Raw genomic sequence first — 26,869 nt, forward strand, 5'->3', positions numbered from 1 at the left:
GACTAGCAGGATTGGGCGCCTCGGCCGGTGATAAGGCAGGACGAGCAAGGGGGCCACTCGAGTGGCTCGTACAAGTCGGTCGTGTCAGATCAGATCAGGATCAATAAAATTGAACATGGAGCAGCAATAGAAAATAGGATCAAATGAAAAAAGAAAGAGGTTGGCAGTCGGAACCCCTCAACCAGGAGGCAAGAGGATAGAAGCCGTCCAGTCTCGTCTCGACTCTCCATGCAGAGGCCTCGTGGCATGTAATGATGATGGCCAACTTTCGATGCGGCCTGGGGCCTGGCACCTGGGGCCTTGGGCCTGGGGGGTTTGGTTTGGGGGCAGGCTGAGCGAGCAATACGATACAGCAGCTTACAGTGTATGTAACACCCTGAAAGCACGGAAGATCGCCCTTCCCTAAACTAGCAAGGCTGGATGGGGTCGTCTTGTCTCCTCCCCCTTGTCGGCTCTTTTTTTCTTTTTCTTTTCCTCGCTGCCAGAGAAGAGCGATCCTGGAGATTTGGTCGTTGTGCTAACAAGTTGAAACAAAAGCAGGCCTTTTGGCCGGCTTTGTTACAGCAGATCCAAAGAGCTTGCATTCTGATGCACCGTTGCCCGGCCCTCCCTCTCTCCAGAGCAAGAGGCCACAAGAGGCCACCCGTGAGGTACGGTAGCATGTAGCGAGGGATTCATCAAGGCAATTAATCAATTCCACGCCCGTGTCCGATGCAACTATGCGCCCGCTGCCCTGGCCTGGGGCCTATAGTTGCAGCCATTATAGCTGTCAATCTTCCAAATACCAAGAAGCTCTCCCTACATAGGACTGTACAGTACAGTACTGTTCTGTGACATGACTTATGTATTATCTTCGCTGCATCCCGAATTCCGGTGGTGCATCTAATCAGGCCTGACACCGGACGAAACGGGCAGCATGGCCTACGGCAGGGTCAGCTATGCTCGATCCGAGTCGGGAGTCGCCTGCAGGGGTATTGACTGTACCGTATCTCTCTACCCAACGACGAATGGCATTGCGCCCCATCAAGCGTAATCGACGCAGGCAGGCTGCTCGCCAATGAGGGAAGCCGGGTACCTAAGATAGATGTGACAGGGACAGGCTGCTTGGCGGCGCAATAACGTGCAGCTCTCGAAAACAAAGTACGACCTGACCTAACCTTCCATGGCTGCATCGATTGATTCATTCGCCTGCTGCAATCCCTCAATTGATTGCCTTGCATGTCCCAAGTGTACCTACCTAATGCACCTGGTATTTGGCCCACGAAAGAAGGGGGAAAAAGAAAGCCCAGAGAGGTCATGTGCAGCTTCGATTTGTTTCAATACGTCAGACGCGTGCGGGCTCGTGAAGAAGGGGTTTAGAGGGGCTGTTTCCCGCTGGAGGTCAAGTCTCGAGTTCCCCTCAACACGGCGTATGTCTCAAGACACTCGCTCGCCAGGGTCATGGACGAACAAGCTATTCTGCGCTCTTATTGGACGTGTATCTCAGTATATTATTCATTTGCTCATGGCTACATCTTTACTTCGGTACGGGCGTCGGCGGGAGCTAGCACTTCTGCCGCCACCTCCATCTTTACCATGTAGTTTGTGTTCCGGGTCTGACAGTGATCATCTTCCAGGAGGTAGGCTCGTTTTCAAGGCGATACCGGTGGCCATATTAAGCGCCTATGGCAACACACACGCATATTCATCTGTTTCAGTTGCGACCAAGCCTTATCACCACGCCGGAAACCCGGCTCTCACGGAAACGACCGGCGCGACCGCAATGTCCTTCCTCTGCAAACGGGCCATGAGAGAGCCCGCTGCTTGGGGAGGCCGCCCGGCTACCGTTGCCTGGTTGCCACTGAATTTAGCCATGCGATATGCCCTTTTTGCCTCTATGTAGAAGCTGGGACCTATTCTGTTACATTCGACGACCTGTCCTTGAAAATCCGGTGTAGATTGGCGTTGAAACACACTAGCTGGGCAACCGTGCCTTTGGTTCTTTGTTTCCAATGGGCGGATCTGTCACAGAAGTCGCCCTCGCCCCTCGGGCCCAGCACGACCCCTGGCTTGTAGGTCTTTAGGTCAGGGGGCACCCAGTGCATCATGGCAAGCCGCAAGCAAGCAGACTTGTTGATTTACGACTCACGTGCCGTCAGACGCCATTACTCGTATCCTCAATTATCCCGCTTGCGATCACCTATCAGAAATGCCTGGGCGCTTGAGGGGGAGATCATTTGACCTCACGAGTCGCAACGGTTGCTTTAGGCTCTCATGTTCTACTGTAGAGCAGTATCTCGTAATAAACACCAGTACGTGACAGATAATAAAATAAGTGAAACTACTTATAGGGATTCAAGATACCAGCATCAGACTTGCTGGGTCCCTACTGATCTATTTTGATTTTGTTTGACAACAACTATTTGCGTCCAGGATGACGAATTTATTCGCGGATTGTCACCTCAACTTCCTGCCCCTCAAAGGCTGGGAGCTCGCTCTCGATATCTTGCCAAGACTTGCTGCCATCTACCATAGACTGGATTGCCTGAATAATCCGATCCTCGTCAGCACGGACTTGCTTCGTCGAGTCGCGATCTCGGAGCGTAACCGTCTGGTCCTTGACAGTCTGGAAGTCAATAGTGATGCCCAGCGGTGTGCCCAGTTCGTCATTGCGGCTGTAGCGTTTGCCAATGGTTGCGGAAGAGTCATCGATGCGACTGGAGATGCCTCTCTTGCGCAGCTTTTGAGACAACTTGTAGCAAAACGGCGTGAACTGCTCGTTGCTTGAAAGGGGCACAATGAGAACCTTGGTTGGGGCAACTGTAGGGGGGAAAGACAAGACCTGTGGATTGTTAACTTTGAAGATGGTAGCATGTAAGGTAGGTAACTTACACCTCGGGCCTCATCGCCACCTTCGCTTCCTCGGCTCCAATAGCAGTGCTCCATCAGAGCATAGAGGATTCTGCCAATACCGAACGAAGGCTCGATAACGTTCGGAGTGAACTCGCGCGTGTTCTCCGTTCGCGTCCGCTTCTCGATGACAACGAGCTCCTTTGGTACAGCAACCTTTCCGTCACCAACACCGGGAACATCTAGTGTCAGAGAGCCGGAGGCGCCGAGCGCCTTCGCAAATTCCTCTCGCTGGGCTTGAGAAGTCTCCATCAGCGCAGCTTCTACCGTCTTACCGTCCTTCTTGAAATGAGGACCGAACTTCTTCTTGTCGACATCCACTACCCACTCCTCGACCTTGACGGGCGCAGGCAACCGCTCGCGAACGATCAATGGCGCACCAGTCTTCTTCGCGTGGACACTGAGATCGTAGGCGCTGCGGTCAGCACAACCGACGCACTCGATCCAGCCGTAAGAAGTGAAGAGCTCGGCGTCCCAGCAGTCGGCGGCGTAATGGGCCATTTCATTAGCCATGTGTTGCCGGAAGCGAATCTTAGACTGGTCAACACCAATCTTCTTGAGGAACAAGTGAATACGAGCAAGGAAGTAACCGAGCGTCTCGTTGTCCACGGTACCCTTGGCTACGGCCTCACCGATGGCCACTTTCTCGACGTTGGTCTTTCCCGAAAGCTGGGTCTCCCGGTTAAGCAGAACAAGCTCAACATCCTTGACCTCATCGAAGCGTGGGTGCTTCTTTCCACCTTGGGGATCAACAAAGTGTTCGATCTCAGCCATCAGGAATTCCCGCACTCGCAGCAAACCAGCTCGAGGGGAAATCTCGTTTCTGTAAGACCTGCCGACGGAGGCCGAAGCAAAGGGCATCTTGGCCTGGTTGAACTCCAGCAGTTTCGAAAAGTTGAGGAACTGGCCCTGGGCTGTCTCGGGTCGTAGATAACCAGGCAGATTGCTGCTGGGACCAATGGAGGTTTGGAACATCAAGTTGAAGGCCACAGGGGGCGAAGGCTGCACACCAGTGGCTGGGTTCTTCAGATCGTGCTTATTAATCAGCTCGCCCAGCTCCGCACCATTGTAGTTGTCGATCTTGGCCAAGGTCTCTTCGTACTCCTGCACAACGGCATCATCGAGCTTGACGGCCTCGACGGCGCCCTTGTTCTTGCGCTTCTTCTTCTTGGGGTCCTCTTCTTTCTCTTCGACCTTCTGGCCACGTGCTTCCTTGTCACCCTTGAGGCGGCTCTCGAGGATCTCCTCGACGAAGTGATCGGCTCGCAAGATCTCGCCATTCTTGGGGTCCTTGCACATCCAGTCTGCGAACTTGTCGACGTGGCCACTGGTCTTCAGGACCTCGTGGGGGTTAAGACGCTGCAGTCGATCTCGAGCATATCCTCTTCCAAGACGAAATGCTTCCTCCAGGCGTCGACGACGTTAGCCTGGAGGCCGCAACCGGGAGGGCCATAATCGTAAAGACCAGCGACACCGCCGTAGATTTCGAACGAAGGGGTGTAGAACATGCGCCGGCGCAGCATGGAGTCCAAGGCGGGGCGGTCGAGGGGCTGACCCTTGAGGGTGGTGGCCGAAGTAGTCATGTTTGCGGGTGGTTTGGTATGAGCCTCCCGTATAAAAGATCGATGGAGTGGTGGTGAGGCAGTGAAACACCTCGGTTGGACTTGGGTGCGTGCAACAATTGGTCGCAAGAAGTTTGTGGTTGGCCTGCCACTGAAGAATGGACTGTGAATGACGCGAAGAGCCCGCATTCACCACTAAAGAAATGGAAGAAACTTTGGGGGTGAGGAAAGGGCAGTCAAAACAGGTGAGTGAGTCACTGCAGCTGGGTACAGTGCCGCCAATTAGATCAATGCCTTTAGCAGGTAGCCCTCCTACTCGTACAGCTCGTATCAATATGTACCAGTGCTATACATCAATATAATTTACAGTGAGGCACCTGGCCTAAACCTCGGTGTGCAGTGGTACTTTCAATCGGGCCACACACTGGACGGATGCGCTCTGTGGATTGAATTCGGAATCGATATGGCCATGCTTGAGCCTCAAAAATCCAGTAACGGCACACACCTGGGCGGCCAAAGGGAAAAAACGGAGCTTGGCCGCGCCGAAAAAATATACCCCTCTTCCAGCCTCAGGTGCTCGAGAGAAAACCAACCCCGCGCTTGGATCTGCTAGCAGGGAAGCCCCTTGTAAGGCGCTATCCGTATCACTTATCTTATCCGCCCGTAACTTTTTTTTGGCCAGCCGCTGAAGTCTCCCGAAACGAAAGTCGATGTTAGTACTGAGATACACCCGACTGGAGTAGCCAAGTCTCTTGCATCACGAACGCGCCAATCGCCGACTGAAGCCATGGCCGGACCCAAAGGATCGCTGTCCAAAAGGACAGGAAACAAGATCCATCGCAGGTCGCTCTACGTCGAATCAAAGAAACAGAGCTCCAAGGACAAGCTGGAGAGAAACTTCCGAAGGAAGAAGGAGGAAGCGAACGATCCGGAACTTCGACGCCGGCGGTTGGAGAAGAACAAGCCGCTCACCATCGATCGCAAACGTGTCTTTGACACTGCGGACGACGACAGCCTTGGCGCAAATGTCGATCTTGCGCAGCTGTTCAAGCGCAGACGGCTCGCTGAGGTCGAAGTTGGTGCACCACAGGACGCCGATCCCAATGCTATCGAAGACAGCGCCCAGGACGATGAAGACGACGACGACGAGGTTGACAGTATGCTGGGATCTGATGACGAGGGCGAGGAAGAGGAAGATGAAGATGAAGAAGGCAAGGACGGCGCTAAGTCGTCAAACGACCTCCGTCGCGTAATCCGCGAAGACAGTACCGCGCCTTCGATAGCCACCACAGTTGATCTTACCCCCGAATCGTTGGTCAAGAAGTTCCCGACTCTGTTCTCAGACGATGCGCCGGCCGAGCCGAAACTGCTCATTACGACCACCCTCAACAGCACAATTCATAAGGAGGCAAAAATGCTCACCTCGTTCTTTCCCAACAGCGACTATGTGCCTCGTTCGGCACACAAGTACGCGCACAAGTACTCTGTTCGTGAGATCGCCAAGTACGCTTCCAATCGAGACTACACGGCGATTCTTATCTTGGGCGAAGACCAGAAGAAGCCAAAGAGTTTGGACATTGTCCACCTCCCCTCCGGGCCAACCTTTTCATTCTCCGTCTCCAACTGGATGGATGTGAAGCGCTTGCCGGGCCACGGAAACCCCCAGGACTTTCACCCAGAGCTTCTGCTTAATGGTAAGCAATACTCTATTGAGCTGTATTCTTCAGCCTATACAATCGATCGATTTTCCTTGAAACCAATCTGGCTCTCATACCCTAGCATTTTGCTTTGGAGACACCTCCCACACTGGTACTTGGGCGTCTAATTAAAGAAGCATGGCTGGCTAACCGTGATCTACTAGGCTTTGTAACACCGCTAGGTGTTCTTACGGCGAGAATTCTCATGTCTTTGTTCCCCAAAATCCGTAAGTTTCATGAGTCAGGCATATATCGGGGTTATACAAGACTTCTGTACATGGTTTTCCTCTGCTGACACGAAATGTATTCAGCGAATTCCAAGGCAGACAGGTCGTAACGTGCCATAACCAAAGAGTGAGTAACCCTTCCCCCCGTACCATCATTTCTGGCCTGCGGATGTCATATAGTCTTGGAAATCGTAAGTTTTGCTAACCTCTGGTATTGTAGGATTACGTAAGTTCTCACTGCTTCTGGGAAGCTGCTGGTAACCGGATTGAAACTGACTGACACTTTGCGGCTTATAGATATTCATCAGACAACACAGATACAATTTCCGAGATAAGCGTAAGGAATCCAAGATGCTGCTGAGTATGTGCACGGTGCTAACCTCGGTGCAGGAGCCACTGAAAAGAGTGCGGTCGACGCAGATGGTACGTTGGTCCTTTGATGCCTTTCAGTCTCTTGAGCTGCTTCGAGAGACGGCGCTTCTTGTTCAAACCCCGGGTATGGTTCCATGACTGACCGTATCCATTTAGGCAAAGTCATGAAGGGTGTAGAGGATGTCAAAGCCGTGATCCAGGAGGTAGGCCCAGCCAGATGGACATGCAAATGTGAGTTTATTGGTTATCTTTCCCTCTTGCAGACTGCAGCGGAACCTTGACTAACCCGCAGCAGTGAGACGTGTCGTCAAGGGAATCGGTAGAGCCGGCAGCGGTGATGGCGATGATGCGGTACCTTGGCAGTGGAAGGCCAAGATGGACGTGAAGCGCACTCAATTCCAGCTCTAAGATACCCTTTTGTAGAAGCAATCCCATGATAGAGATAATACACCACCAAGAACATGGTACTCAATAGCTACTTGCTCCTGCATCAATGACGCCCAATATATAACAGACAAACTCAGGGCGCTACGCTGAGTGCATGCGTGTACTGTGAGTACATACCTAATGTAGGTAATGAATGCCCTGGTCTGGAGTGATCTGCTGCCCCTGGAGGACCCTGCAGTGTCAGTCTGGTGCGTGCATCATCCAATCCCCATACTTGCACTGTAGCTGTGCATATCAATCCGCTTTGGCGTTTACCGTTTCCAAAGCTAGCGCAGTCGCTCACTAATAGCCTAATAGCGGCTTCTGAACCCCCTGCAGCTTGGCGGCTTCCGAGGGTCAATTGACGTTGTCATTCCCATTCACTCCAGTCTTATCGTGCCCCATGACCTAAACCTACCGTTCTACCTACATCTATACTTAACTTACGTACTTGATTCACTCCTGCTCGGTCTTGTTCTTGATGCGATACGCATCTATTAGGAGCAAACAACTCCGACATCGAAATCGAAATCGATCAACCAAACTCGCAATCAGCCATGGATCGCATACGTTCCATCTTTAAGAAACGAGAAGATGAACAAGAGTACGCGCCTCTTACGGGGGAGACGCAGTTCCTCCAGGAGTCCCGGGACGATGAAGAGCATTCCGTCCCGTTCTCCTGGATCGAGTATGGCATCTTCGTCTGGCTCGGGGTCGCTATGTTATGGGCTTGGTATGCGCGCCACCCCTCTGTTTGTCCGATAAATGATGCACCCGGCAGCTTACTGACACACGCCGTGTAGGAACATGTTCCTCGCCGCCGCGCCCTACTTCCAGACCCGATTCCAAGAGAGCGAATGGATCCTGCAGAACTTCCAGTCGGCCCTGATCTCCGTCTCGACCGTCATGAACCTCCTGGCCATGATCATCCTCACCAACATACAGTACACGGCCTCGTACCCCTTCCGCATCAACATCGCGCTCTACATCAACGTCGGCATCTTCTCCCTCCTGGCCTTCTCCACCCGCGCCTTCCTCGACACCACGCCCAGCCATTACCTGTGGTTCCTGCTCGCCATGGTCGCCTGTACCTCCTACGCCGCCGGCCTGATGCAGAACGGCGTCTTCGCCTTCGCGGCCAGCTTCGGCCGGCCCGAGTACATGCAGGCCATCATGGCCGGCCAGGGTATCGCAGGTGTGCTCCCACCAGTCACCCAAATCATCTCGGTGTTGGTGGCGCCGCCCAGTGAATCAGTCAGCTCGGCCCCCGGGGACGTACAAGATGGCACTGGAATTGCCGCCTTCATCTACTTTTTGACGGCGGTTGCCATCTCCGTCTTCGCGGCTCTGGCTTTCATCCCTCTGGTCCGCAGGCACGACCACATCGTCGAGGCCCGTATGATGGACCAGATGGCCGCGTCCTTCAACAGCGTCGAGGAGGCGGAGCGGGCCGCGCGCAAGGTCGTCAGCATGGTGACGCTGTTCAAGAAGCTGCACTGGTTCGCTAGCGCCGTCTTCGTGTGCTTTGCCGTCACCATGTTCTTCCCCGTATTCACGCCCAAGATCCTTTCGACCACGCCGCCTGCCGAGGCCGACACTCTCCTGAAGCCGGCGGCCTTCATCCCCTAGCCTTCGCCTGCTGGAACCTGGGCGACTTGGGCGGGCGAGCCGGGGCCCTGGTCCTGCCGTACCGCGAGCGTCCGTTCGTCCTCTTCGTCGTTAGCGTCGCGAGGGTGCTTTTCATCCCCCTGTACGCGTTGTGCAATCTCCACGGCGGCGGCGGCGTGGTCCACAGCGACGTGTTCTATCTGCTACTGGTCCAGTTCCCATTCGGGCTGACCAACGGCTGGCTTGCGTCCAACTGCATGATGGCGCCGAGCGAGTGGGTGGAAGAGGGAGAGCGCGAGGCTGCCGGCGGGTTTATGGGACTCTGTCTGGTGGCCGGGCTCACGTTCGGTAGTTTATTGAGCTTCACGGCGGCAGGCGTATAAAGGTGGCCGCATCTTTGAGCAAGTTCACTCCCTTATTCTTTTTCATCTTCTTAGAATCTCGGCGTAGAAAGGATACCCGGAATAAATTTGGTGTTGATGGCCGACATACATACTTACATATACAAGACGGCGTTGGCGTTTACGGGGCATATTGAGTCTTTTTGGGTAACAGCGGCATCGAGGCACCTACACATAGAACAAATGGGCAACAGATGGATACGATGTCTACATGCCTGCACTGGTAGGCCTTCACATCATATTTGACACAATGAAACAGGATAGAAATAGAAGCGAGAGCCAAGAGTTGATCGACTTGTGACTTCCCCGTTCCGTGCCATTGCAGTGCAGTTCGGAGAACAAGTCGCACAGTTGTAGCTGCCCTGGCGACATTACGTAGACGTTGGATTGGATGGGTTGCACCGGCCATGGCCATTTGGGTGGATACGACAGCGTGTAATCATGCATCAAGTGCAGGTGGGCAGTGGCGAATCCGCGCAGCCGACGCATCAGATGGTGGCTGGCGACTGACTATATCGCCGTTGCCCTGCCTGCCTGCCGATAATGCAGGGATGGGGTTGGGGCTATACCAGAGATCTATATTGGAATACGTACATGTAGGCGGCTGGAATGGGCCCCAGGAGTATCTGAAGTATAGTACGGGGGAAGGAGGGACTTTAAACGGCCTAGTCCGCATCCTGCGTTACGTGTTGTGTTGTTAGATCAATCGATCTGTACGCCTGAACCTCGACAATCCAATATCGTCTTGAATCACTTAGACACCAAAAGGAAGCATTCGCCGGGACATCAATTACAGAAGCCTTGCTCTGCCTCGGAATTCATCACTCGCTTGCTGCATACATAAGTATATACCGAACTTCTGCTACCAAGGATCGTTTGGAGAAGATCGAAAGAGGGACAATCGTCTCAATCTACAAGCATCGTCCCCTTATCCCAAACCATGGATACCCAGTCTCTGTGGGACGCACTCTCAGGCGCATATGACGACGAAGACGCCGGGAGGAAGGAGGCCGCCGTCCAGCGCGCCACGGACCGCCTCCAGGAAGCCGGGTCCTTTGTGCACGTCGCCGAGGGCCGGGCCAACGCCGTCTTCCGGGTGTGCGCGGCGGCCGACGGCGACGGCGACGGCGACGGGATCGGCGAGGACCTGCTGCCGGGGGCCTGCTGCGCGTGCCCAAGAAGATCGAGGGCGCGCACCCGTACGACTACGAGCGCCTGCAAAAGTTCCGCGCCACCATGATTGTGCCCGCCGTGGGCGCCCGCCACCTCGTGCCGCAGCTGCTCGTGCGCGTCACCGAGGCCCAGGCCGCGGCCATGAACAGGGCGCGCGCCGCCTCGGGCAAGGCCAAGGACGATAGCACCATCGAGGGCCCCGGCTTCGCCATGCTCATCCAGGACATGACCCCCGCGGCCGCCCGCCAGCAGCTCGGCATGGAATTCAAGCCCAAGTGGCTCGCGCAGTCGCCCATCGCGCCGGCGGGCGCCAAACGCTGCCGCACGTGCGCCCGGGAGGCGTACCGCAACAGCCAAAAGCTGGCCAAGCAGCAACAGCAGCAGCAGCAGCAAGGAGAGGAAGGACGGGAGGAGGGGGAGGGGGAGGAGCAGCAGCAGCAGAAGAAGAAACCCAAGGCAGCGGCCGCCGCCCCCGTCTGCCCGCTCGGCCTCTTGCACGACGATCCGGACGTGGTCCTGCGCGCCATCGCCCGCTTCGCCCCCTCCTCGTGGACGCCAGCCGACCACGAGCGCCTCCGCCGCGCCCTCGCCACGTCAGGGCTCCTGACCAAGCTCCGCGACGTGCAGACCGCGGGCGACCCGGGCAACACCATGTTCGACAACCCCGAGGACCCGGGCTTCGGCCTCGCCATGACGCTGCGCGACTGCACCTGCTTTGTGCGCATGCCCCAGGACGACAGCAATGACGAGGTCGAGATCAAGCTCGCCGACGTCGACGAGAAGAACTGGGTCTCCAAGAAGGAATACTGGCAAAAGTCCCACAGCAACCTCGTCGACAGCGGCTTCTACCACGGCACCGAGGAGCCGCACATGGAGACACAATGCGTGCTCCAGATGTGAGACATATACGTGGCCGTCTTGGCATGGCTGTAATGTAATTGTGCTTTGCTTTTCTTTTTACCGAGGGAGGGCTGGGAAGAATGTCTACCGAGGTAATGAGCGAGAGAAAACAGCGGCGTACTTTTCATCATCATTATAGGCAACACCAGGGCACTCTTGGGTAACTACTATACAAGAGATTCATCGCAGGCGTGGGTGGAAATCCGGCATCTTCACAAATGGCCCCATGCAGCGTCATGTCTACTTCAGTACGGACATTGGAGAATGATAATGGTATTATTCTCAATTCTGCTGCAATGGCTACCAGGTCTCTAGTAACCTTTTGTGTCTCGTGCAAGAACATGAACTGTCGCTTTTCTCTGCCGTGCCCTGCTACACTCTGTCAAATTTCGTGCTATGTGTACAATGAATTACTCGTCGTCTTCGTCATCTTCTCCACCGCGCGCTTCTGCCATGCTGGTATCAGCAGGAGCCGCCTCGTCGTCATCCCCGCCCGCGGCAGCGGCGCCGCCCTCGTCTTCCTCCTCATCGCTATCGTCCAGAACGCGGCCGCCGCGCCTGGCACGACGTCGCGTGTTGCCGCCTTCTCCATCATCGTCCTCCTCCCCGGCGCCATTTTTGCCGGGTGCGTCGTCGACCTCCATCCGGTTGTCGTCGTCGTCGCTGCCGCCTGCCTTGTTGGACTTCGCGTCGTCGTCGTCGTCGTCATCGCGGTCCGAACGATGCGCGTTGTCATCGTTGTCCATGGCCCTCTCGGCACGTTCGAGAGCATCGTCGTCCGAGTCACTGTCGACGACCAGCTCCGCAGACTTGTACTTGGAGTTGGTCTCTTTCTTGGCGGCGAGGCGGCGCTTCTTCTTGGGCTGGCGTTCCCCGTCCGAGCCGGACTCGTCATCCTCCGTCGTCGCCTTCTTCTTCTTCTTGGGCTGCCGCTTCAACTGTCCTCCCTCAGAGGCTCTTGGTTTGGGCTTCCGCTTGCGCTTGACCTTTTCGCCCGTTTCCGTATCGGTGGTCAGCTCAGCTTCTTGCCTCGCCTGGTCCTCCTCGACCCGGAGCTTTGTAAGCTCGAGGTCTTTGGCGGCAATCTCTGCACGCTCCTTGCGGATCTTCTCCTGTCTCTCCTCCTCAGCTGCAAGAGCCTTCTTCCGCGCCTCTTCTCGCCGGTTCATCTCGGCTTGACGCTGCTGCAACGCCGCCGCCAGCTTCTCCTTGTTCTTCTCTTCATACTCCTTCTGGCTCTCAATTGTCCTGGCGAGCTGCTTGCGCTGGGTATTTCTTGCCATGTTAGCTCGCTGCTCAAGATCAGACTTGGGATACGGTGGCTGAGGGCTTGCGGCAATCTCGTCCAGTGCCTCAATCGCCGCTTCTAAGCCCTCTGAAGCCTGTTCCAGTTGAGCCAGGCTTCGCTGGGCCTCGTTAACGCCCATAATGTGCTGCACCTGTTGAATCTGGACGAACGCAACATTGAACTTGAAATGAATTTGATCCGGGGCGATTTCCAAGGCCTATCAACTATTAGCACAAGTCCCCCTGAGCAATATAATATGCTAGTACTCACCTTCTTGGCAAAGTTGAGAGCCGTCTGGTATGCGTCCACGTCCTTCTCCAACTTGGCCCGACTAAGCCACGTGCGCCCAAGGCATGCCAGAATACCTGTGTCGTTTTCCTTCCCCTCTTTGGAGAGGGCAATCTCATAACTCTCGATGGCCTTGGTGAATTGCCGGTTCTCGGCATAGATGTGCCCCAGGTTGACAAAGACATGGGGATCCTTGACCGTCTCGCGAACTTTAAGCAAGATTGGCAATGCAGACTTATGGTCCTTCTTGTCTTCCACTAGTGCAATGGCAATGCCTTGCGCAGCATAAGCATTCTTAGGGTCCAGCTGCAAGGCCTTGTCAAAGAACTCGACTGCGCGAGTGTATGTGGCAGAACGCTTCGACTTTTCTTGTTCCGTGTCCCGACGCATTTCGCGCGCGGCCATCATGTACAAGTTGCCCATGCCAATCAGAGCGTAGCGGTCATGCTTGTCATAATTCTGAAGGGTGTGCTTATAATGCCGGAGTTCGGGATCCTCGTTGACATTTGCAGGTCTCTTTCTGGAATGAACCCTGCCAAGATACCAGCCGTAAAGTGCCCTAACCTCAAGGTCCGAGGGATTGTCTTGATAGAGCTTGGCAACGGCATCAGGGCCTTCCTTGTTGGGGTTGTTCCGCAGCTTAATGTAGGCCAGCCGAGCCTGAGCATCAGTGTAGTTACCGTGGCGGGCGACCAAACGCTCGTAGACCTCAATGGCTTTATCTGTAAGGTTCTGGGATTCATAACTCCGCCCCAGGTTAAAACTGATTGTGGTCACCAGTGCGTCCGTGTCCATATCCTCACCCTTTTCCTCGATGCGCAAGCACGCTCCGAGCGCAGCCTCAAACATCTCGCTGGCAGAAGCGTTCTTCTCAGCTTGCGAGTAGAAGCACCCGATGTTGTTCAATAATTGGGGCGGAAGGTTCCGCCGCAGGGCGGCACGAGTTGCTGCCTCGTCCTCGAGGTCCTTCGGCCGCTCGGATTCTGGTATCTGGTCGATCTCCATCTTCTCGACTTGAAGAAGACACTGGAGTGCTTTGTCGGGGTGGTCATTCTCATACAGGCGGGCAAGATTCAACAGCACGGAAGCGTCTGGGGATTGGTTTTTCTTGGGGTCTTTCCAAGCAGATCGAACGCTCTCCATATACTGGATGGCTTTGGCCATCTCTGTGGTCTTATCTTCCTTGACGGCTGCATATTGGTTTGCAAACACTTCTTCGGCGTATAAGGTGCCGAGCAACACCATGGCTTCGTAGTTCTTGGACTGCTGAATCATCTTCTCCAAACGCAACTTGGCCTCGCCAAGATCATTTCCGAGAACAGAAAGCTGGGCCACACCGAATTTAGCTGGCAGATAGCCCTCTCTATACCACCTCGGGCTTCGTCTGCTCTACGGTAGTAATCCGTCGCGGTTTGCACGTTGCCGCTGACATGTTCCTTGCGAGCAAGTAGATACCAACTGTCACTGGCGATGTTGTTTACGTCGGTGAACTGCAGTGCCTTGTTGGCAAGAGACTCGACATTGCTGAACTGCTTTCTGGAGAGGAAGTAGCCCGCAAACGTGGCGCATGTAAGGGGCTGGTTCTTGTCCATCTTGAACGATTTCTGTGTGAACTCGGTCATGGCCTTCTTGTAAAGGCCGATGAATTCGGGGCTGTTTGTAGGAACTCTTGCGCTGGCATCGAGGTAGTACACACCAAGCAAAATATTGGCTATCTTGGATTGGGGGCTGATCTCTAAAGCTCGCTCCCAGGCTTGTTTTGCGTCGTCTTTGAAACCCAGCTGCCAGAAGCAGCAACCGATACCAATGCGAGGATCGGGGTCGACCATGTCGGGCATCTTACGTAAAACGTCCTGATACAGCGCGCATGCATCGGCATACTTTGTGAGCGAGTAGAGTGCTCGAGCTTTTCCCATCAAAGCAAAGACGTTTCGGCCTTGCGAGACTCGAAGCGCGTCCTCGAAACACCGCAGCGCATTGCGCAATAGATCGGACTTTTCCGGGTCGATACTGCTCGGGCCGGGGGCTTTCGAAGGCGATACAAGAGATGCTCGTAAGAGGTAGATGACGCCGCGGGCCAGGTAGAGAGGAGGGAAGTGCGGGTTGATTCGGAGCGCTTCGTTCATGGACTGCGTGGCGAGGTTGAGGAAGTACTCTTTGGTTTTGGCCTCGGAAACCAAATCGCCCTCGGGTGGCACACGCGGTGCTTCGCGACTTTTCCAAAGATACATCCAGCAAAGACAGCTGATCATGCTAAGCTTCTCCTTGGGGTTGCTGCTCTGCATGGCATTGCTGCCGCGTAGCAACATCTCAATGGCATGATCGATACTGTGTTGCTTGGCGTAGGCAATGGCGACGGTCATCCACAGCGTGCGGGAGGCGCGTTCGTTCTCAAACAGAGTGCAGAGTTCGGTAGGGTCGTCGTGCAGTTCATCGAGGTTCAGCTCGACGGCCTGTTCGTCTTCATCGCCCTGGACGGGGATATCGATGTTGAGAGGGATGTCTGAGAAACGCTTGCTAACGGGCAAATCAGTGCCATCAATGCCGCCAGCGGCGTGGCCATTGCGAACCGTCGCCATGATTGTTTGTCGATTGCTCGGGGGAGGGATTCGCGATGGCACGCGCAGCAACAAAAAAGGGTCGAGCTTAGGCGCGTACGAGAGGGCGCTCTAGGAGCTAGGTAGCAGCAGGGGAAACGGGATTACTCGTGAGAAGAAACAATTATAACGTATTAAGAATCATCCCAAATAAAGAAGCAGCGGCAGTCACCTCATGGAAGGTGATGCAGAAGATGAGAGCTTTCGAGATGGATTTCTGGCGATGCAACCTTCTTCAGGAAGGCTGAGGGCTCAGTAAGACAAGGCGACGCCAGGGAAAGTTGACATTGCGATGAGGCTGAAAACCGGCATCGAAGTGTGTGTGGCTGCTGCTGCAAGGCTGACACCGAGAAGCTGTAGCTGAGGCTTTGCCAAGAGTGCAGTGCCCCGGTAGAATTATGTAAGTGTGGCGGCGCTCTACCATTGGAACGAACCATTGATCCATGATTGAATGCAACAGTCAGCAAACCGGATTACTTAGCCGAGTGGCCACCCACCCCCATCGGCACTGCATTGCATTGTCGACGCGTCGAACGCACGCAGGGATCCCGAATTCTTCAACCAGCATGTTTGTTGGTTGACCGATCTACACATCTGGAAACGAAAAGCCCATTTTTCGGCCTTCTCTGTTTTAGGTGTCTGCCCAGGCACTTCTGCAGGGGAAGATTTCACGATGCGCTACTTCAATGTGTCTCCGAGGTATGAAGTAAGCTTATCATTAGGCATGCACTTGATGTTTATAGATAGTACTTGCCTTGCACAGCCAACAACACCACTGGGCGTTCATAGTCAGCTTCATTCCGGGTCTTACGCTCGTATGATGGTGGTTCCTATCGAATGACGCCCAATGTAGAACAGGCTGTGGCTTTCAGATATTAGCAATGTAAGTACCTCCCACAGGTGAACCCGTCAGTCCAACTTAATCAAGTAAGGTGTATGTACATGTACACATGCACGCATGTACGGAGAATAGATTTTATTTTATTTGTTCATGTTGGTAATCCCTGCATTCGTCCTCCATCATCTCAAGAATGGAAAATGCACGCATTGTGTCCAGCTTGTGCCCAGCTGTCCGACGTTAAGAAGAAATTTGGACACATAACGGTTCTGCACTGCGACAGACCAAAATTGCCTTTTCGCACAAGACGTCTCTCTCAGGTGTAGCTTGGCTCCCTCGCCCAGTCTTCATTCCACGGCCATGCGACCAATGCGCGCGAGGCCCGGAATTCTGTAACCTCTTGTAACGTCGGACCCTGCTTTAGGGGCCGAACACGCGGGTTTTCGGCATGGCTAATTGCCTCTACATTCAATCTCGCCCATTCTTACGACTTGCTAGCGCTTGTTGAGAAAAATAAAGGGCGGGCGAAATGAAGAAACCGGCGGAGAAAAGAAGCACCATCACTGCAAACAGCCTCGTTCATTCGTTTGTTTGGGGTGGCATCCACTGCGCTGTGTCAATTCGTACAGCGTATGATTAGCTCGTGGCCCGCGGGCCACCCTGGTGATGCGCAACACGAGACGGGACTCGAGAAAAGGAACATTGAACCCCTTCTACTTCTAGCCCTTCTGTTTTCTGGAGACCTGTCTTGTGCTGTCAAGGGACGCATGCACCTCCTTGCGGCGCCACACTCGCGCCCTGGAACCTGCCCACCAAAAGCATGTACAAGTAGATGTCAGGTCAGTCCATCTTACACGAGTGGGCGCAGGGAGGAGACGCAGTGACATTCCTTCGATTCGGGCCCTCTCTTCCCCTTCCCTAGGCTGGCCGCAATTATGGGTTGCTGATAGCTTGCCTGTCTGCTGCCTGCTGCGTCCGATACTTTTCCGTGACCATGTCTGACCCGTAGGACACATCAGAGGTAATCATGTCCGATCCAAGGGACCCAGGCGATTGGATGACTTACATTCACCCTCTGCTACATAGGAACCACCTCCCCCGGAGCAATAAACATGCTAAACTTCTGTCTGTTGAACTTGGCATGTTTCCATCCTCCCGGTGTATTTGGCTAGACGTCGTGGTTTCCTGCTCCCAAAGTCCGACTCCTTAGGACTGTCCCTACAGCGCTGGAGTCTGGTATCACTCCTCCTCCCGCTCCTCTCTCTTCGCTTTGCTTCTTTTTTTCACTGCAGTTATTTTATTCCGTTATACACAATGGCAAGGCCGGGCTTCCTGTCCTCTTCGGGGTTGGCTATCCTATTGCTAGCACTATGCTGGTTCGTGGGCTTGTCAAGGCATAGGTACATAGATTCGGGAGGCTATGAAGTAAGTCCAGACTATTAGACACTCACTTGTGGATTTGTGTTTCTGACAGAATTGTAGATCTCCGTCACCAGCGATGCCTCGATCGCGGAGCAAGGAGAGCCTGGATATCCCTTTAGCGACGTCGAGGACGCCGCAAAAGAAGCACCGCTGCCCACCACCCGCCTAGCGGGCAGCGGCACCACCACCACCACCCCAGCCAGGTCAGCAGCAACAACAACCAAGAATCCGTCAGCGAGTCCCCTCCATGCTGCGCCGCCGAAGCCGCACGAAGAGGAAGCCGTTTCGGACCGCCCGCTCATCTCGTATGCCTACGCCGAGTCCGAGGCCGGGCGCGCCAACTTCAAGTACTTTCTCGCGCAGGGCCTGCACAGCGCCGCCGACTTCATCTTCATCATCAACGGCGAGACGGACGTCGCCGACCTGATCCCGCACAAGCCCAACATCCGTGTCGTGCGCCGCAACAACACCTGCTTCGACCTAGGCGCCCACGGCGAGGTGCTGCGCGAGAACGACCTCTGGAAGAAGTACAAGCGCTTCATCACGATGAACGCCAGCATCCGCGGCCCCTTTGTGCCCCGCTGGTCCCGGAGCTGCTGGAGTGACATCTACCTGGGTCGCGTGACTGAGAAAGTCAAGGTACGTTTTTCTTTTCTTCTTTTCTTTCTTCTCCCCCCTCCACGGCTTGTTTGAATATGTAAGTCGGAAATCGATGTGTAATATACGGCGTGTGCGGCACAGAAATGCTTAAACAAACCTCGGGGGGGATTCACTTCATGCGCCACAGCCAAGGAATGAAGAGAAAGAAAACAGGGATAATAAAAACAGGAGAGAAGCAAAAGTGAAGGGGAAAAACAGGGAAAAGGGATGGGAGAAAGGATGGAAAATAAACACCCGCTAACTCGTTATTCAAACAGCTCGTGGGTATGACGGTCAACTGCGGCCCGCAATACCACATCCAATCCATGATCTTCGCAACGGACCGCGTCGGGATGGAGCTGATGCTATATCCGCCGCCGGGCTCATCGCGGCCGGACGGCTACGGCGACGAGAACGACATGGTGGCGCTGCAGGGGTGCTACGCCGAGATGAGCAAGGCGATCCACGGCGAGGTCGGCACCACGGGCGTGATCCGCAACGCCGGCTACGAGGTCGAGGCGCTCATGTCCGCCTTCACCAAGTCGCACCGCAACTACGCCGACGAGTGCGCCGAGCACCCTGTCGGCGACCTCCTCTACGACCACCAGTACTACGGCAGCAATCTGCACCCGTACGAGACCATCTTCATGAAGGCGAACCGCGATATCGACCCGGTCCTCATCAACGACCTAAGCGACTGGCATGTAAACGGCGCGTTTCCAAATAGTTGGGACATGTGTGGATAATCTATGGAAAAAGTAGCCGAATTTCTTAGATACCCATAGAAAGAATAGAAGAGGCCCAAAAATAGATAAAAAGATATCCCAAGTCCAAAGCCAATAACTAACTACTCATCATCGATTGTCCGAAGAGACATCAAAAATGGAATCGTGCCTAACAAGCACGGGAAGGAGTCCCCTATTTAATCCAATTATTCACTGTCTGTGGACCAACATATCTCAAGAGTCATGGTAAAATGTTTGTTTTGATTTATCAGATTGGAGTGATTTCTCTCAAAAGGTCTTGGCCTCGAGTAGAAGTCTCCTCGGGTGATGTCCAGATCTTTCCGTGAGACGTCACGATGTCCCTGTCCCAGCATCCCTCTGCCCCATGCGCCAAATATCAGGCGAAGTTCTTGCACCCAGCATGTTCCCTCCACAACAACTGTTGTCCCTCGAGAACAACAGTATTGACAAAAAGTTTAATCTTGACCGTTCTCCAAGAGAGTGACGGAAGCCCAATCCGCATCACCCCTTCGACAATAAAAGGCGCTCGCATAACGTCGTGGCGATCACCTCGCTTCTCAACTGTCACGCCTTGCGAAGGATCGTCCTGCGCTATCCCACACACCACCGAATCAGAGTTGAATGCAATCCCTCGCCTGATTTTTTTTCGTAGCCCTTCGCCCATAACGCCATACTTGTAAATCAAACCCAATACACATTAAACATTGTGCTGTTGCCAAACCATCCCCAAAACCAAGCTCCCAGTAACGCCATCGCAACCTTCTTTGCGACTGTATGTACAAAAGAAAAGTCTAGGTGCAGGAGAGTGCTGTTATGTAAATCTATTGGGTGGCCTCGTAGGCTGGCGGGGGGACGTCGTCCCGGTCAGCCCAGAAATTCGCATTTCGCTGCTTTTCGTCGTATACACGACGAGCGATCTCGCCGGCCATCTTGCTGATCCATGCTTGCTCGAGGATAACAGAAGAAGTATCGGATCCTTCGTTTCTCTTTCTATCCAAATCGAAGGGACTCTTGGACTGGGAAACCGGTACGGAAACGGGTGCTTTCTCTTGTTGGGCAGGACGAGAAATGCTGGACATTTCTGTAGGTACCATTGCGGGGTCCTTGTAAATATCCATGTCTAACGGTGCCCGGGCAGGTAATTCCTTCTCAGGCCCCGTTGTGAACCGCACTCTGCTTCCTGTTGGTATGAATGCATCCTCTTCCGGCAGCTCAGGGATGACGGCCGGCAGAACGGGCTCTGAGCTTGGAGCAACGACAGAAGCACTTTCAGAAGTAGAGTCGCCCATGTCGCCCATATCGCTTTGCGTCTCGCTTTCCGCGTTCGGTTTGGAGCGGCGCAAGTTAACCACTCGTGTTTTCTTCTTGCGGGACATGCGAGTATTTCGACCGGCGCCTAGAGCAAGACCCGTGGTTGCCGAGTTCAAGCTGACTAGGGATGGTCGGGAAGGCAACTGGCCATTGTCGAGGCTGCCAGTATCCGTAAAGGTATAAGTAGTTGAGCCTCCTTGTACCGATTGGGCGCGCATCAGACTAGGAGCCGCTAACGGGGCCGAGCGCATTGCATCGATTCGGTCCATTGGTGCAGCCCAGGCCCGGACAAGCACATCACGGATGCCGGGTGTGAACAACGATAAAGTACGCTGTGAGTCGTTCAAGGCACCCAAGCGCACAAGGTTTTTCTGCGAGAAGAGCGAATGGGTTTCTGAGCCGTCCAAGGACAAGGAGGTTATCTCATTTGCGTCTAGTACGTGGCCATTCGCATCCACAGCATCCGTTGGCGGAGCAGCAAATGGATCAATCGCAATCTCATCTTCCAGCTTGTCCTTTGGTAGGTCAGTATCTTCTCTCGGGAGCTGATCTGGACACCAAAGTTGTAGGGAGAGTCTATGGATGATGGCTGGTAATTCATCCATCATCAAGCTACGCAATTGGCCCTCAATGGTTCTTTGCAGGTAGTCCCGGACAAATTGGATCGAGTCGAAGGTCGACGAGACCTTGATAGACTCGAGCGGGTCATCCTGGAAAACCAGGGTCAAGCCTTTCTGCTTGGAAAAGACTAGGATGACGCAAGCTGACAGCTTGATTTCGGATAACGTGATGGACAGTGGTATCGTAAGTCCTGCCGCCGCTGCAAGTGGCTGTGGCGAAGTGAAGCTTGGCTTTGCATATAAATATGTGTTAAGGGGGTTTGCCTGCAAGTGTTGTTATATTAGCCCTTGTATAACACAAAAACATATTCCTAACTTGGTGGGATGAACATCCGAACTGCGCGAATCCCTGTGATTCCAATTTCAAGTCTTCATGCGGATGGATCCACAATCGCGTTGAAACGTTCGCAATTTGCAGTTTGTCTCTCGCGACGAACCAAACATTGTTGACAGCAAGGGGCGAAGAGGAGGGAGACGGCCGTCCCAGTCCGCCTCGACTTGCATCAGAGAGGTTGTGGACCACCAACTGTCTTGACGGAAACCACCCGGTATGTCCCAACCTGCCACTTGAGCATTGGTATTGTAGAACATATGGTATGGAAATCATGTGAAGATAGATCTTGTCTACCAAACATCGACATCAAGTGGTTGTGGTTGTGGCCGGAGGTCCGCAAGTTGTCGGAGCTGCGACGTTTGCGCCAAAAGAAAAAGAAAACTCCCATGCTAGATAGAACATACCTGAACTTTTGTTCGCAACGTCAAGTAGGCGTCGCCCGAATAGCACATCTTGAAAATGCCGCGGAACCGGTCTTCGGCCAGGTCCCCTATTTCTAATATCTCCAGCTCGGGTGGTATGGAGCCAAGGTTGAGCTCGGTGACCAAGATGTCATCGACGATGATCGGGGGCTTCGGGGATTTGTTCAAGGCCGTCGTCAACAGGTTGCGAGCTCTTTGGTAGAAGTCTTCGTCGGCCGTGAGCGGCGACCAGTTGAAGTTGAAGGCCATGTTGAATTGGCGTCTCGGTTACGGGTGCATCGTATGGTAAGCCGGAATTAGAAAGAAAACGATGATGCAATTGCCGCAGAGAAGCTGCACGGATGCGTCGAAAATTAGGGCGAGCCGGGCAATTAGGAGGTGTCACGAGGGCGGCCGGCTAGTGCGCAGGCGTGGCAGGTCGTTGGAGGCGTGGCTTCGAGGCTTAACGGAATGGCGGTAGCGAAAGTTGCAGGCGTCGTGAGCGTTGATATGAGCGGCAAGCGGGTTGATGATGGTTTCCAAAGGGAATTGTAGGAAGGAGTGTGTGGTGGAACTGTCCGAGCTGGACGATGTGGTGTGGTCTCAGATGACGCTATGCGCCGCTCTACTTTTTTTTCCTCTCGCTTTGATCGGGGAGCTCCTACACGGCTCTAGCGGGACAATTGTGATCCGAATTGACCAGAAACGTCTAATTTGGGGAACATTAGGGGATGCTCGTCAGCAGGGAAAACGAGCTGGGCCGTGCCTTATGAAAAGAGAATCGGATTTGGGGAAAAGATGCACGTAAAACGCAAAGCCTGGGCAGTACCTGGGACCCTGGGGGAGAAGAAAAAATTGCACCGTGCAAAGCTACATTGTGAGTGCATAACTCACCGATACACGCAAAAGCATCCACAGACGCTGCGCTAAACAAGCCGGAGCGACCCGCCAGGTTGGAGAGGTGCCTGTCCGCTCTCCAATCACGCCCTCGTCTGCCCGTCTCTCCGCTTGCTCGCGTGCGCAGGGGGCAGCTAGGAGCCTAGGAGTCACCAACCCAACGCCGCTCGCTCGAATCGCGTACTGTGATGCCGCAACCTACGTAACTGCAGCCACTGAGCATGATCGTTCCCCGCGCCAGCTCTCCACCCGAATATCTCCGATCATGCCCTTTCGCCCATGGTACGGTGGTACCACCCACGGCGACAGGCGAAAGCACAGATGACAAAAATGCCACGATGCCGACCGCTAGGGCTAGCCTACCGAAGACCGAAGATCCAAGGAGGGGGGCGCATGTGAATGAATACCTAGGTAATATTCATGCCCTCCTGCCTCCGTCCCCGCCCCATCTTATTATGTGTTTCAGTCTGGCTCATCCTAGCGCGGCCTGTATAAGCTGGTCATGTCGGCCGGCGGGGTCCAGTATGCGGTATTCAATCAGAGACCAGAGACCGGCGAGAGGGAGGGAGAGGGAGTGCCAGATAACACTAGCCTAGGCGCCTCCGACTGGCCCTACCTAGGATATAATGGTCTCGCATAAGGTCTTAAGGCGTGCCGACTAACAGGAGGCCGGCCGGTCCGCCCCTGGCTTGCCTGGCAGCAAATATCGGTCAATGGACAACTAAGCCTGCATCGTGACAACGAATTATGCATGACTAGCTGTGCATAGCTCTGCATGTCTTCTATCCGGTTCTATTATCCGGTGGTCCGTATTCTGGCTGTGGCTGGATTCAGGGCACCGAATCCTTCGTGGGGTTACCGACGGTCCCCGAGCTATTCGGCTCAGCCAATTCGTCTTCAGGGCGTTGTTTTGGCCCTTTTGTGATAGGCAAATCGTAAGTAAATTAGGACGCATGCAACAGCCCAATGTGGGATGGCATGTGGCGGGCCTGTAACTGCTGTGCTTACTTCGGTAGCCAGAGCCTCTTGTCGGGCCAATGCAAGAGATCGATGCCGAGGTCCAAGTCTTAAAATCACGGCAGGACGTCAACTTACGACTGAGCTCTAGAGGCATCCAACGAGGGTGAGAATTGCCAAGCATAGGTACACATAAGTTGCTTACCCGAAATTGTAGTCCTGAAGGTGGTTGGCGTTATAAAAACATTGCCCCTCCGAAATAGAGGCCCTAAAAGAAGAAAAGAAAAAGGAGGGGCAAGAAACACGAAAAGAAAAAGAAGGGGGAAAAGGAGGAGAAAAAGAAAAGAAAAACCCCGATCCAGAATCGATGTTGTTGCGGTACGTGGTCAATATGAGGCTTGAACTCATGGCCTTCGCATTACTCAATATACTCGGGAGAGAATATTAGTACGACGCTCTAACCAACTGAGCTAATCGACCGATGGGAAACTGATTGCTTATGGATGCTCTTCAAGAGAAGAGAAGAGAAGATACGACAGGGCAGGACATGAGAAGGAGGTTCATCTCGTCGGATCAGCTTCCATAAGCTGTGGTCCATGAGAGAGATACGCTGGCTGGCGATTTCCTGGAGGTGCAACAGGCGTATAATGTATACCTAACGATCGATCAATCTTGGCGTCTGACCCGGAAATCCATCTTACCCACTTCCACTATGCAGACTCTTAGTCAGCTGTGCTTATAGCAACGCTGGACGCCCGAACTAAAGCTTAGAAAGTCATTGGCGTGCCTAAAGTACAGGTAGGCCGTGGCCGTGACACACTTCAATGTTGAGTGCATCTATCATACTCCATGGCTCGAGATCGCAGGACAGGGCCAACTCATCTGATTGATTGACTGCGAACTGGGTAAAATTCACCCAGAAAGCCCCCCAGTCGCATTCGCAACAGATGAAAAGCTGAACGCGTGGGGTCAGCAAGGTTCATGTGGAAACAAACATATGATTCCTTGCATAAACTCAAAGAAACACGTCTTTGCTCGACATTCGGCGCGACTCTTATCTACATCATATCTTCAGTCTTCCAAACCGACTCTTCTAGACTATCTACATACATATATCCAGTAGGTCAGGTAGTTTACTGCGTGTCCACAACCAACCGCCGTGAAGCTCGATTCGTCTCTTTTGAAATGGCACCGGCACAGCGCTTCGTGGGCTACCCCAAGGCCCGCGAAGGCCCGAAAACCCCTTACATACACCCTGAAGACAGTAACCCGGTCATGCGAGGATGGACGCTCGTCTTTGCCTCGACCCTGTAAGTCGCGTGCCCAGGATCGGGATATTATGGAGTTGATTGGTAACCACCGCCCAAGTGTAACGCATTCGTCCGTGGTAGCGAAAGCCGTGTGGACCAATGCTCAGTTTGGCACCATCAAGGACATCCCCGGACTCGGCGAGTATACGTCACGCTTGCAGGTGAGTTTGCCCAATAAATACACTGCGTGTGCCAATCACAGAAGTCGCGGCTGCTTATGGTAATCATCAATTAGCCGGTTGTTACGCCTCTAGGCTCTGGGGACGACACTCTGTCGAAACCAAGCATCACTCCTGATCTGGTTCAGCGACAACCAGATGAACTGGCGGGGCGCTTCCATTCTGCCGCCGACTACCATGAGCTGTACAAGTCAGGCAAACTGACGCCAGTTCAAGTTGCCGAAGCTCTGCTCCCTCTGATCTCGCAAGATCAAGAGTCTGGGGCCAAGTACGGGGCTGCTTGGGCCACTGTCAACGAAGAGATCGCGCTTGAGGCTGCAAAGGCCTCGGCTAAAAGATACGCTGCTGGGAAGCCGCTCAGTGTGCTCGATGGCGTTCCATTCGCTGTCAAGGACGATCTCAATGTCAAGGGTTACACCTCCCATGTCGGACTTCAGCGTCAAGAAGGAATCCCCTTTTTCGACGAGGCGAAAGAGACCATCTGGCCCGTTGCGCAGCTAGAGGCAGCTGGAGGCCTGATGATTGGCAAAGTAACCATGCACGAACTCGGATCCGACACGAGCGGCTGCAATCCGCGCCGAGGGAAATCACCCATCAACTGGTACAACACCTCGTACTACACCGGCGGCTCGTCATCCGGCGGTGGATCGGCCCTGAGCTCTGGCCTGGTCCCGATCGCCATCGGCACCGATGCAGGGGGCAGTATCCGCATTCCCTCTAGTTTTTGTGGAATGTACGGGCTCAAGCCAACTCTGCATCGCATATGGACTATGAACTCGGCCATCTGTGTCGCCGGCCCCAAGGCCGCGACCGTGGCGGACCTTACGCTTGCTTACCGGCTGATGGCGGCACCCAACCCTGACGATCCAGTCCAAGGGGCGTTCGCACCGTCGATCCCTCCCAGTCCCACGGAGAAAAGGACAATCGGAATATACTCGGACTGGTTCAACGAGGCCTCGCCTGCTGTCCGCGAAGTCACCAATAAGGCCATCGATTACTTCAAGGAGAAGCTCGGCTACGAAGTCATCGAGATCCACATCCCATACATCCGAGAGGGCCAGCTCGCACACAGCGCCTGGGCTCTCAGTGAGTTGAATGACCATCATCGTCACCGCCATCCGGATCCCCACAAAGCCCTTTCGCTCGTGAACCATGCCAACGCCATCCTCATGACCATGGGTTCCGAGACCTCGGCGGTTGACATGCTGAAGTACGGACAGCTGCGCGAACTCATCATGGAACACCTTGCCTTCTTGTGGCAAAAGTATCCGGACATGCTCATCGTGACGCCGACGGCGCCAGATGCAGGCTGGAAGATCCATCCTGGAGACCAAGCGTACGGTTTCAGTGATGGCAACACTACCATTAGGCAGATGATGTAAGGCACCCCTCACCCCTGCTTTTCGAATTTCTTTTGAAGCACCTCCCCGAAGGAGCAAACAACTAATCATGTCACAGGTATATCTGGCTCGCCAACTCAACCGGATGCCCTGCTCTATCGGCCCCGGTTGGCTACATAGACCCCGAGCAAGGTGAAGGCCAGCTACCCGTCGGCCTGATGGCGATGGGCGAGTGGGGTGCGGAAGAGCTGCTGCTTTCGTGGGCCAAGGATTCCGAGACATATCTGAATGATGTCTGGGATACTGGCCGAGTCAGACCCAAGGAGTGGGCGGATGTGGTCAAGCTGGCTACAGAGTAGGCGGTTGAGGGTTCACGGCTAGAGTGGAGATGTAACGATATTGAACATAATTGTAGTCGTATATAGCCTCTCCTTGATCGTGTATAGT

General features: G+C 54.1%; 8 protein-coding genes across 8 annotated transcripts; 5 read left to right on the plus strand and 3 right to left on the minus strand.

Moving 5' to 3' along the window:
* Window positions 1-2,422: 2,422 nt before the first annotated feature.
* PG997_004290 (uncharacterized protein) lies at window positions 2,423-4,472 on the minus strand (the record flags this gene model as incomplete). Its single annotated transcript, XM_066808605.1, is given in 3 exon segments — window positions 2,423-2,821; window positions 2,872-4,230; window positions 4,248-4,472. The coding sequence occupies 3 exon segments, from the start codon at window positions 4,470-4,472 to the stop codon at window positions 2,423-2,425; spliced, it is 1,983 nt and encodes a 660-aa protein (XP_066672223.1).
* Window positions 4,473-5,238: 766 nt separating this feature from the next.
* PG997_004291 (uncharacterized protein) lies at window positions 5,239-7,155 on the plus strand (the record flags this gene model as incomplete). The annotated part of the gene is made up of 8 exons (XM_066808606.1): window positions 5,239-6,145; window positions 6,313-6,379; window positions 6,460-6,502; window positions 6,596-6,601; window positions 6,673-6,712; window positions 6,766-6,798; window positions 6,904-6,978; window positions 7,040-7,155. The coding sequence occupies 8 exons, from the start codon at window positions 5,239-5,241 to the stop codon at window positions 7,153-7,155; spliced, it is 1,287 nt and encodes a 428-aa protein (XP_066672224.1).
* A 575-nt stretch (window positions 7,156-7,730) lies between these two features.
* Window positions 7,731-9,164, plus strand: PG997_004292 (nucleoside transporter; the record flags this gene model as incomplete). Its single annotated transcript, XM_066808607.1, has 3 exons — window positions 7,731-7,894; window positions 7,977-8,646; window positions 8,682-9,164. 3 exons carry the CDS (start codon window positions 7,731-7,733, stop codon window positions 9,162-9,164), a joined length of 1,317 nt encoding a protein of 438 aa, XP_066672225.1.
* Window positions 9,165-10,122: 958 nt separating this feature from the next.
* On the plus strand, window positions 10,123-11,255 carry PG997_004293 (uncharacterized protein; the record flags this gene model as incomplete). Its single annotated transcript, XM_066808608.1, has 2 exons — window positions 10,123-10,341; window positions 10,362-11,255. 2 exons carry the CDS (start codon window positions 10,123-10,125, stop codon window positions 11,253-11,255), a joined length of 1,113 nt encoding a protein of 370 aa, XP_066672226.1.
* Window positions 11,256-11,665: 410 nt separating this feature from the next.
* On the minus strand, window positions 11,666-15,410 carry PG997_004294 (RNA polymerase II-associated protein; the record flags this gene model as incomplete). Its single annotated transcript, XM_066808609.1, has 3 exons — window positions 11,666-12,760; window positions 12,814-14,177; window positions 14,201-15,410. 3 exons carry the CDS (start codon window positions 15,408-15,410, stop codon window positions 11,666-11,668), a joined length of 3,669 nt encoding a protein of 1,222 aa, XP_066672227.1.
* Window positions 15,411-17,686: 2,276 nt separating this feature from the next.
* PG997_004295 (asparagine synthetase) lies at window positions 17,687-19,073 on the plus strand (the record flags this gene model as incomplete). Its single annotated transcript, XM_066808610.1, has 3 exons — window positions 17,687-17,691; window positions 17,763-18,327; window positions 18,606-19,073. 3 exons carry the CDS (start codon window positions 17,687-17,689, stop codon window positions 19,071-19,073), a joined length of 1,038 nt encoding a protein of 345 aa, XP_066672228.1.
* Window positions 19,074-19,894: 821 nt separating this feature from the next.
* Window positions 19,895-22,009, minus strand: PG997_004296 (mitochondrial distribution and morphology protein 34; the record flags this gene model as incomplete). The annotated part of the gene is made up of 2 exons (XM_066808611.1): window positions 19,895-21,268; window positions 21,743-22,009. The coding sequence occupies 2 exons, from the start codon at window positions 22,007-22,009 to the stop codon at window positions 19,895-19,897; spliced, it is 1,641 nt and encodes a 546-aa protein (XP_066672229.1).
* Window positions 22,010-24,778: 2,769 nt separating this feature from the next.
* Window positions 24,779-26,781, plus strand: PG997_004297 (Fatty acid amide hydrolase; the record flags this gene model as incomplete). The annotated part of the gene is made up of 4 exons (XM_066808612.1): window positions 24,779-24,903; window positions 24,962-25,064; window positions 25,139-26,460; window positions 26,541-26,781. The coding sequence occupies 4 exons, from the start codon at window positions 24,779-24,781 to the stop codon at window positions 26,779-26,781; spliced, it is 1,791 nt and encodes a 596-aa protein (XP_066672230.1).
* Window positions 26,782-26,869: the final 88 nt, after the last annotated feature.

Source organism: Apiospora hydei, assembly GCF_038363865.1.
Source record: "Apiospora hydei strain CBS 114990 chromosome Unknown utg000004l_segment0_segment0, whole genome shotgun sequence".
Taxonomy (NCBI): domain Eukaryota; kingdom Fungi; phylum Ascomycota; class Sordariomycetes; order Amphisphaeriales; family Apiosporaceae; genus Apiospora; species Apiospora hydei.